The sequence below is a fragment of the Spermophilus citellus genome, assembly GCF_964194105.1.
Source record: "Spermophilus citellus genome assembly, chromosome: 4".
Lineage (NCBI taxonomy): Eukaryota > Metazoa > Chordata > Mammalia > Rodentia > Sciuridae > Spermophilus > Spermophilus citellus.
Window position 1 is genome coordinate 112,801,409 of NC_138185.1, and position 10,463 is coordinate 112,811,871.

Here is a 10,463-nt window from a genome sequence, read left to right on the forward strand (position 1 = left end):
AGGCCAGGAAGCACGGGCAGGGGGAAGGGGAAGAGCAAGGCACAAATTGGACATGACAATAAACTCTCCCCTTCCACGACATCTATAAGTGCCTTATTTTCCATATTACTGACACACTATAGCGCCTAGTAAGATTGAGCCCTACAAGAAAACGGACTCAGAGATGTTCAGTAACTAACTCAAGGTCACACAGGAAAGAGTGAAGACAAGGGTAGGACCTCCGACTTCTGCCTCTAAGTCCCCTGCCCTGACCATGACGGAGCAGCAAGACACAGAGCCTGGGAGGCAGGTCTAGCCTCTGACCAGCTGCGTGACTGGTAAGTTAGTCACCTCCCTCCCTTTTCCTGGCCTGTTTCTGCCACTGTGGAAAGGGGACTGATAATAGCATCGACCTCACGGGTTCTCATGAAGATTCAATAAATTAATAATAGGAAACACTGTTTTTAAGTATTGGAGGTTGAATCCAAGACCCCACATTATCTACGCAAGCTCTCTACCACTTGAGTTATGTCCCCAGCCCATAAAACACTTTTTATATGCATGACATAACCTGAGTGCCCTGAAATCATTAGCTGCTTCTACTTTTGTTACTATTACTTTTCTTTTCTTTGGTACTGGGATTGATGCTGGGGTACGGGGGCCCCACATGTGCTAGGAAAGCACTGGGCTACATCCCGACGAGCCCTCCAGGGTGATCAATATCGTCTGCCAGGCCCCCAGCGCCTGGTAAAGGTCTGGGAACTGCCCAGTGAGACATTTGTATTTAACGAGCTCATCTAAATGAAGATTGGAGCCGTTCTCACATTTCCACAGTGTGAAGTGCTATGGACAGATGCGCAGGCCTGGACCCCAGGGACCTCTGGAGTTAGCACTGACTCTGGCCATTCAAGCCCCTGGCGTGAATCCTGCCTAAAACAGCCGCCTCCTCTGAGCTCTCTAGGGCGGAAGGTAAACTGCAGACCAGTGGCCTTTTAATATCACACACAGGCACACAAACACACGACTATTCCTATAGTTTCACTGTAAAGGCCAAGGCCTAGTTGAGCTAAGAAGAAAGATTCAAAGAAAAAAAATGGTCGTGACTGAAGCCACTAAAAATATAAGGTGGAAATTTTCCTGCCAGAGCAGTTTTCCTTTTGGAAAAATTAACAACCTCTCCCTGCTGCCCAAGAGCCAGGAAGGCCCCGGGGCCTCCCTGTTCAGTCCAGGAGGCTGGGAGAGGCAGAGAGCCGGGCAATGGTGTCTGGCACATCCACAGCCCCCTTGCCTGGTTTTGAAGAAGCAGCCCAGGCTTCAGCCACCGAGCATCAGGGGCGGGGATGGAAAGGGTGCTGGAGAGAGGAGGCCCACTTGTGGGCCAGCCTCCATTCTGCCTTACTGGGTGAGCTTGTGCAGGTTACTTGGCCTCTCTGTGCCTGTTTCCTCATTGGTAAAGTGGAGATAATAATGGTAACCGAAGCCGTGATGCTGCCTGAGGGTCACGTGAGCTCACACATGTGACACACACCCTTCACTGCCTGGCATGCAGGAGGTCATTGCGGTAAGTTGATTTTTGACTCCAGACATCTGTGCACCCCATGGCCTACCTGTTACCCTCCTTGGTGCCCCTTCTTTCACCTGCCACCTCCTCCTCCTCCTTCATGACTCAGCTTAAAAGCCACTCTGAGTGCCCCTGACTACGTCGGCCCCTCCCCGTCCCCCTCCATCATTGGAGGCTGGTCTGGACCCAGGCCTCTCTGAACTATTCATTTGTAGCCCCCTGACACCCATTAGACCTGCCTTCCCGCTCTATTAACAGCTAGCCCTGCCTGCAGGCCTCTGGTGAATGCCTCCTGTGGATCAGCTCCGTAGTCTTAATGATAATCCTTTTAAGTGCTCCCATTACCAATCTCCAACTAATAGATGGGGAAATAGATGTTCAGAGAGGTTAGGCAACTTGCCCAGGAACACAGAGCAAGTAAATGATAACGCGCCATCTGTCTGACTCCAAAGCCTGCAATCTTAGCCATGGCACCCTTTCATCATCAGGGGATCACTGGAGAGACCAGGCTGCTTCTGGTAAGGACCACAGGCCTGGGTCCAAGACCTGCATTCTCTCCACAAAGCCGGCTTTACGGAAATGGGGAAGGTGGCCTGCCTCTGTGACACCTTGTTTGTGGGGGCAGGGTGGGGGCTGGCTGCCCTGCCTGACAGCTCAACGTCACACCCCCTATGCAGGACACTCCCCACCCTGCCCAGTACCATTCCTCTGGTCGCTTCTGTGGTTCCCCGCTCCAGCAAGGGGACAGGCAAGTCTGAGCAAGACATCCACGGTTGTCACCCCTATAGGCCACCAACCTATGACCAGCACAGGCTCGCTGGCAGAGATGCAGACACCCGGACACCTCGGGGTGGGAGAAGCAGAGTGCACCTAACTGTCACTACTGTGGGCCTGAGAATCCGTCTTCCTGGGAGGGGGACCTGGATGAGGGGATTGAAACAGTTCTGGCTCCAGGTCAGAAGATCCGGGGTACATCCCACCTTTGACCCACGTCAGCTCTGCAACTAGGGTGCAGTCATCTCTCCCCCAGTGGAGGCTCTGTTTATTCATCAGCAGAGAGGGGACGGTCCCCCTCGCACTGAAAGATTTGGTGCACCCGGGTGGGTACTCTGTAAATGGAGGGCCTGGGCAAACCTGAGAGCCTCCCAGGGCTTCCTTAATTAATTGGAAGGGGGTGCCAGCCAGAAAGCAATTACAAAGTCCTTCCAGGGGCCTCTGCAGGGGCGAGGGAGAGGGGGAGGGGAAGGGGGAGGGGGAGGTAGGGCCGGGTGGCAGCCACTCCCCCGCTCCCCACTCCTCTGCCCCCTCCTGCCTCCTTAGCAGCTGGTCCCACACTCCAGGCCCACAAAGGAAAGGCTCATTCTGAACAGCCTCTTTTCATGTGGAAGCCACTGGATTTGCATCTGTCCTTCCCTGGCAGGGCCTGCCTCTGACAGCTGCTCCAAGCTTCCCAAGCTGCAGGCTGCTCAGGGGCCTGGGCCTGAGCCATGGGGTCCAGGGGCAGGGACAGGGAACTCAAGGAGCTGCTCACAGAGGGAAGGAGGCAGGCTGGGCACACAGGGATCTGCATATTCTCTCCTCTCCTGGACACCAGACAAGTCCTGTGGCCAGGCATATCCAAACCCAACTCTGCACTGCTCCTAGGCCAGGAGCTGAGACACTGCCCGGTGCTGGCTGGGGCGGCGTCTGCTCCAGCTAGCCAGCCCCCAGCAGTGGAAAAACTCACTCCACATGGAGCCGCCAGGACTAAGGCTGCCAACCATTGGTCCCGCCAGCGTGGTCCCAACCAGCCAAGTTCAAGTCTGCACAATCCTCCCAGATGCCTCTGAGAGCTGTCATAGGTGCCCGGGGACAATGTCTCAGGGCAAGGGAGACACAGGACCTCTGGGCACCATCAGGAACAAAGTGACAGCTTTTCAGGACAGTGGGTCTCATGGTGGAGAGGGACAGACAGGAAGGCAGAAGGAGCCTGCATTGACCCAGCAGGACAGCACCTGGGCGAGGCAGGCCATGGCTGGCTTGGAATCCCTAGACCTTGAGACTCCTGGCTCAGGGCTCTGGCACCTCCCCATCATCTCCTTCTCCTTTAAGGCCCCAGATGGCAGAATCTGTGGCTTGAGTTCTTGTCCCTAATGCCCAACACAGGACCTGGCCCCACGCAGGTGTTCCAAGAGGGCTGGCTGAACCAAGGAATCACTGCCAGCCACGCATTTCCAGCACCAGAATCCCAGATCCTTGAGAGAAGAACTGAGAAGAAGGAGGAGGCATGGGGAGCCATGAGCAGGGGTGGCAGAGACCCTCCCAGCCCCAGTCTGGGAGCTGAGTCTGGGAGCTGGTACCTCTGTGCCATTGATCCAAGGCTCTGCGACCCGCTAGCTCTTCCCCTTTTCCCAGTTAAGAGCCAGACAGGAACGAAGACTGGGAAGTGGAACTGGGAGTCCAGGCATCTCCACGTAGAGTAGAATGTGGGTCAGGGAATTGGAGGCAGGGGCCTTGCGATCCCCCTTCACCCTCCTGATGCTGGGTGTAGCAAGGGCACCTCTGTCCCCTTGCCTACTCCCTGATGCTTCTCCAGGGAAGAAGTCCCGATCAGCAGCCCGGCAGAGGGGACACCCAGGGGTAACTGGAATAGACCTCAAACACCTGTGCCTGCTCAGGCTTCCTGCTCGGGTCCCCTTCATGGGGCAGTCAGGCAGACAGAGCACCAACTGGGGGTCCAGGATCCAGTTCTGGCCCCTTCAGCCTCAAACCTGCTGGGTGACTATACGCAATGAGTGACGTCCACTCCCAGGATCTCAGTTCCCTCATTTCCCGGGGAAAGGGCTGGACAGTTTGACTTCTCCAACATTCTATTCCCCTGTGAGTGATTCTACAGGTGCCCTGGGGCCATGTGGTCTTTGCTAAACTCAGGCTGGACAGGACAACACCATCCTTGACCCATTCACTTTCAGCAGGAGCCAGGATCCCAACAGCATGCTGAGCCTGCAGGACAGCGGGGCTGGGGGCAGCTGGAATCGACTGCTTGGTGGGGAGGAGGAGGCTGGCATCTGAGGTCTTCTCCATGCCCACATGCCTTCTCCTGTTCCTTCAGGACACTTTGCTCCTGGACTAGCACTTAGCTCGCTAGCATCTAACCTATCATGGCACAACCTGAGAAGAGGGGCACCTGTTTGCTGTAAGCCACCTTCCTTACCTAGAAGCCCCACCCCTGGTTACATCACAGTCAACAGCCAGGAAACCACTCCAAAGGAACTCTGAGCAGCAAACAAGGGTACAAAGTCCTGCATCCCAGCTCGCAGGTTGGTCCTACAGCCTGGTAACCTGCACTTTACACACAAAAATCCTAGTGCACGCCGGTCTCTGCTATTCCAGTGGACAGTAGTTTAGAAACATATTTCAAAGTTGGGAAGCATGGCTCAATTGGCATGTGACTGAGATGGAAGAGATAAAAAAATTGTAAAAAATGCAGGCACGAGCAAAATCACCAGGAGCTGCTAGTCACCGGAAGCATCCTTCATTCCTCATCCCTGACTTGCCCCCCCCTCCCCCCCACCCCCCGGAAGCACCATGGACCAAAACAGGGAGGGGGTGTACCCTTGACCTCCTGTGGTGGAGGTTTGTGGCCTGGGAAACTACATCTGCTTCTTCCCTCTGCTCTTCCTTCTTTTTGCTTCCATTCTTCTTCTCCTTCCATAAGGAAATGAAGGAAGCTGACTAAAATCCAGACCAAAAAAAGAGTTTCAAACATCATGACCAGGAAAATGTCATCAGGGTAGAAGGCCACAGTCCAGAGACCAGCATGGCTGCATTCCTAACGCTAGTCAAGGCAGAAATCCCTCCAGGACAGCGTCCCTCCAGGTTTTCCGTGTCTTTCACAAGGAAGGGCACTAAGTGTGCTTAGAAGAGAGAGGTGCTGCTGAAGATCTAGCCACTTCTCCTGTTTTCGTCTTCTCTGCTTTCCAGGCCTCTCAGAGCTCTTCGCTGCTGCAATCTGCACTGCGGTCTGACACAAAGGGGCAGGGGGACCCTGCACCGCCTACCTACCACCTCCACACTCCTTTTAGGGTTCTCCTCCATACCTGCCAGGGGATCAGATCACCCCAGACAACAACAAACCCTGATTTCCATGGGAGATGACTTCACCAGAGCTGAAGCCATTCCAAAGCTCAGCCCAGGGGCCTAGAGGTCACCAGAACCCGTTCCTGCATCTACAGATGGCCAAGGGCAGAAGTGACTGATCCACGATTGCACAGCCTGTAGGTGGCAGATTCAGGACTAGAGGCCAGGCCTTCTAGCTTGAGGGGCTGGTGAACTCTCCTAACCCAAGGGGGAGTAGTCCTTCCAGCAGGGCTGGCAGGCAGCAGGAGGTCCCCAGGTCCTCACCTGTGTGGCTCCTGCCCTCTCCCCCTCTCCGTGCCCCACAGGAGCACTGCTGGTCTGTGAAGGCTCGGCACTGGGGGAGAAGACAGGGTTAATCGGTGGTGGGGATTTTCATTAATCCTCTGAGCAGGCTTAATCTCAGGCCACACTGGTTGGAGCAGAGGTGAGAGACTGGGAAGGCTTGCTGGGGGCTGGGCACAGGGTGGTTAGTGAATAATCCCTGGAGGCAAAGAAGCCCGGTCTGCCAGTGGCTTATCAGGCAACCGAGCCACCTTCATGGACTCCTGTCCCATTCCTGCCTAGGGTTCAGGCCTCCAAGCAGTGCCCCTCCACTGTGAAAGTCCCCCAATCCCCGGGTGCTCAACAGTGCAGAGCAATGGGAAGATCACTGGCTATAGATTGAGACAGACCTGAGAGCAAACCCTACTTGCTGGGTGACTTAGGCAAGTCACTTCACCTCTCTGAGCTTCACCTTCTTCCTCAGCTAAAGGGAGCTGAGCACGCCTCTGTTGCAAGCCTTCTGGGAAGGAAGGCTGTGTGAATTCAAGTACATAAAGAGACACAAGAAGTGCCAAACCAACCCTCTGTATTGTTATTACAATGCTCACATCTGTTATTTCTCTATCCAGGCCCATTCTTTACTCTTCTGCCCTCGCCCTCTAGCATCTTTGGCATTAATAATCTTGATGACAATAATCTAGTCCAGCTGAACAACATTTGTATCATTTCAAAAAACTAAGCATCCTATCCCCTGTGGGTTACAACAGTGCCACCAGAAGCAGCCGGAGCTGAAGTAGCCCCTTGGCCTTCAAGTGTATCTTCCTACAATGCTCCCAAGTCTCAGAACCAGGGACAATGGCAAAGTCTGGAGTTGAGCCCAAGCACCCTGAGCAAGCATACTGTCCCATGATAGATTTCATGAGAGCCTGGGTAGCCTCTAGCTTATAAGAAGGAGCAGAACTGCCCCTCCCCATTGCCTGTACCCCTGGCCTGCAATCTGGCCCCACTGCTCCGGTCACAAGCAGACTGCCTGCCTGGCTTTACTCTTGGACTCCCCAGTGGCGAAGGCCAGCTAAACAGCCGAAAAAGATGGAGTCTGGCCTTGGTGCATGGATCACTAAACCCAAGGCCAAGACCAAGACCAAAGCCAAACTGTGAGCTCTGTACCCTGACAGAACCTTTTGGAAAGTGTGGGTTCACACCCTGATCTCTCTGTCTCCAACTGCCTGTCACACCCCCAGGACTCATGATTCTCACATTACACAAGAGGAAACTGAGGCCCAAAGTAGAACCCCCCCCCCCAAGGTCACCCAAAGGATCTGGGGTAGAGCTGAGCTGGGGTCTCCCCTGATGGCTTAACCCTGGGCACTTTTCACTGCCCCAACTGCTTTATCCTCCCTACACCAGGAAGCCCCCAAAGTTCTCCAATAAACCTAGGTCCCATGCAAGTCCTGAGAATCCTCTTCAAACATGGGGGCTGCCAGGGTATCCACTTTCCCCTTCCCTGACACACTCCCTCCCTGTATCGTCCAGCTGCCCACAGCCTGAGCTTCCCCGCCACTGGCAGTTACTGGGGGGACAGGGCAGCGCCTTGGTCAGAGGATGGCCTTGCAGTGGGGCAGGCCTCCTGGGATGGGGGCAGAGGCCGGCAGGTGGGGTGGGGCTTCCTCTCCACGGGCCACTCAGGGTGGCAAGACCATTCCTACACCACTTTTCACCCCAGTCTCTGCCAGCGACGCTCCTGCCGGCGGGCTCTACTGAGGGACATCAGGGAGCCGGCAGCTCCACAAGGCTCTCCAGGGGTTAAAAATGCAGCATCCTAAACAAGGGTTAAAAATGCAGTCTCGGGGCTGGGCCGGGAGCTGAGGGATGTTGTCCAAATCACAAGGGCTGCCAAAGCGGCATCCTCCCCCTACCTCCGCAGTCCTCGGGCTGAGCGACTCCAGCGACTACTGGGGGAGCAAGTGAGGCGCGCGCCGCACCTTCCCGGCCCCGCCGCCCACTCCCCACGCCCACACCCGCGCCCAGCGCAGCCCTTGCTTGGGGGCTGCAGCGCCTGCGGGTCCCGGGCGCGGCAAGCGATCTGCACTTACCTTTGTGACAGTCATGCAGAAAGTCGGCGGCAGTGCGGGCGCGGGCGCGGCGTGCGGGGGCGGCGGCGGGAAGGGTCCCGCGCTGCCAGGCAGCTCTCAGCGCGCTCCCCGCACCCCGCCGGCGGTCCGCCGAGCTGGGGCCCGAGCTCCGGGCTGGCAGCGTGCAGGGACCGCTCGTCCGCGCTCAGCTGCCGCTCGTCGCTGATGTCAGCCCCGACTGTGCATTTATAATAGATGAGCCTCCTTCGCCGCAGGAAGGCGAGGCAGGAAGAAAGGCGGCGAGGGAGAGGGCCCGGGTTGGGGGCGGGGAGGAAGAGGGGCCGGGAACTCGCTACAAAGGAGGAGGCGGAGGGAGAGGCGGAGGAAGCGCAGCCCGCTGCCGCCGGCCCCGCGCTTCCCGGCTCGGTCGCCCGCCGCCGGGCACTGTGGATCTCGGGGCAGGCGCCCAGGCCCGCGGCTTAACCCCTTAGGGCCCGCGACACAGCGCGGCTGGCGAGGGCGGCTCCTGGCACCTGCCAGCTAGGGGAGTGGGCGGCGACCCGGCTCTCGGGTGCCCGGTTGGCTCGGGGACGCTGGTGAAGTCACAAGCTGGACGGCCAAGGCGCCGCGCGCGGGCCGCGAAGACAGTCGGGCTCGCCCCCTGCAGGTCCGAAAAGTCTGCCCCGGGGCCGGGAGCTAGGCGCGGCGGGTGAGGGGCGTGGCGGCCGCCCGCCCCGACCCTGCCAGCACCCTGCAGCGTGCAGACCCCCGCGCCCACTGTCGCACACAGTCGCCAGACGGACCGTGTAAGCAAATCTTTGAATCTAATTCCTGCAGCAGTTAGCTCGATCCAAGGCCATCGTGGTCAATTTTACAAAGGACCAGAGTGGGAAGTGACTCGTAAAGGCGCACATGACCGTGCCAGCCCAAGCCGTCTCTCCTGGCGCCCTCTCTCAACTTCGTCGCAAGTTCCCTAAGGAACCCTGGTAATAAAAGCTGAATTTTAGGGACTGGACGGGCCCTGCCCAGGGGAGTCTGCAGTACTCTGGAGGGCCGCGCTGCTTGGGGCACCCACAGGTGAGTCTGTAGAGAGGGAATCCTGACCCAGCCACCAGTACCCTGGAGCTGCTGCAGGGATTTGACGGGCAGTCACCAACCGGAGGGTGACCTTGCCAAGTCTTGAGGAAGAAGTCTCCCTCCTGAGTACCTGGGCAGAATCAGTTTGGGCAGATAGTGAGCCCGCTGGCAGTGAGGAGGGAAGGAGTGGGCTGCGTGAGGCAGGGGACGTCAGCCTTGCCTCTATCTCCCCTCCCCCTGGCAAGCCAAAGGGCTGCCCCTCGCTATTCTACCCAGCAGTTCACAGGGACCTCGATGGCCACATTATGTGAGCACGTGCAGTGAGGAGGGTGCTGGGAGGGGCCTGCCTTCACCGAGACCAAGTCCATACTAGAGCAATGGTAATAGAAGATAATAGAGTGATGTCATCTGCAAAGAGCTTTGTAGATCCGCTGATTTCTTTTACATTTGCTTGGGTAGCTCCAAATGCAAAAAAGTGAGGAGAGAGTGGCCATCCCCTTTTGGCTGACCAGTAAACAGATTTGCAGAGGGGAGAGACTTGGTCACCCTCATACAGAGACAGACCCAGGACTTGAATCAAACTCTTCCTAAATCCATCCCAGGGTTGTGCTTTGAGCCTCTGAATGCTAGGGCCCTTGTACACCCACTGCCTTATTTGAGCTTCCCAGGTGTCTGGGGAGGTAGGTGGGCAACTGCTAGTCCTCAGCCAAGTCTCAGGGACTTATTAAATCTCTGTAGCAGCTGTGGCCATAGGCCTTAGACATCTTCTCTGGGCCAGACCCTTCCTGGGCTATTTCCATGTTGAATCTCATGCCTTTGACCACAGTTACCCCCTGCCTGGAATGCCCTCTTTATTCTCTGCACCAACCAGATGCCCTCACCTCAGATAGTCCCACCTCCTTGCCACCTCACCTGACAACTCTAGCCCCCACACCTCTGTGCTGCTCCATTTAGTTCTGAGGGTCTGGTCTAGTTTCCAGGAGCTTCCTGTCAGTATCCAAAGAGAGCCCCTAGCCTCTGGACACAAGGGCCCGCCTTCTCTTATAGTGTACCCCTGGGCATGCATTAAGTACTGAGCAAATATTGAATGCCACCAAGAACAAAATTAACCTTCAACCAGCAGAAGAAATGTAAATTAGGTCCACAAAAGCATTTCCCATCCGTCAGCTGTGCGGCATTTGGAAGTGGTCAGGTTCCGTGTCTAGATTGGGATAATCTTGGATAGATCGGCCTCAGGACAGGACACTTCAACCCCAGGACCCCATTGGAAACCATTAAAGGGCAACTCAAGAACACCAGTCACTCTGCACCCACGGCTGTGGCTTGTCCACTTTTATCTCATGGATATTTCAAATTCCAGTTTGTCATCCTTGGCTACCCAGAATGCCTCTTGG

General features: G+C 56.4%; 1 protein-coding gene across 2 annotated transcripts in view; it reads right to left on the bottom strand.

Moving 5' to 3' along the window:
• The window catches only part of CORO2B (coronin 2B), a 137,977-nt gene extending 129,336 nt beyond the window's left edge, over window positions 1-8,641 (bottom strand). Inside the window, exon 1 of one of the 2 annotated variants that reach the window (XM_081293118.1) lies at window positions 8,014-8,641. In XM_081293118.1, the coding sequence (XP_081149244.1) occupies window positions 8,014-8,028 (15 nt within the window). In that variant the 5' untranslated portion in view covers window positions 8,029-8,641. The remainder of the gene's footprint in view (window positions 1-8,013) is intronic. The other variant, XM_081293117.1, reaches the window with a different exon arrangement.
• Between the last annotated feature and the right edge of the window lie 1,822 nt (window positions 8,642-10,463).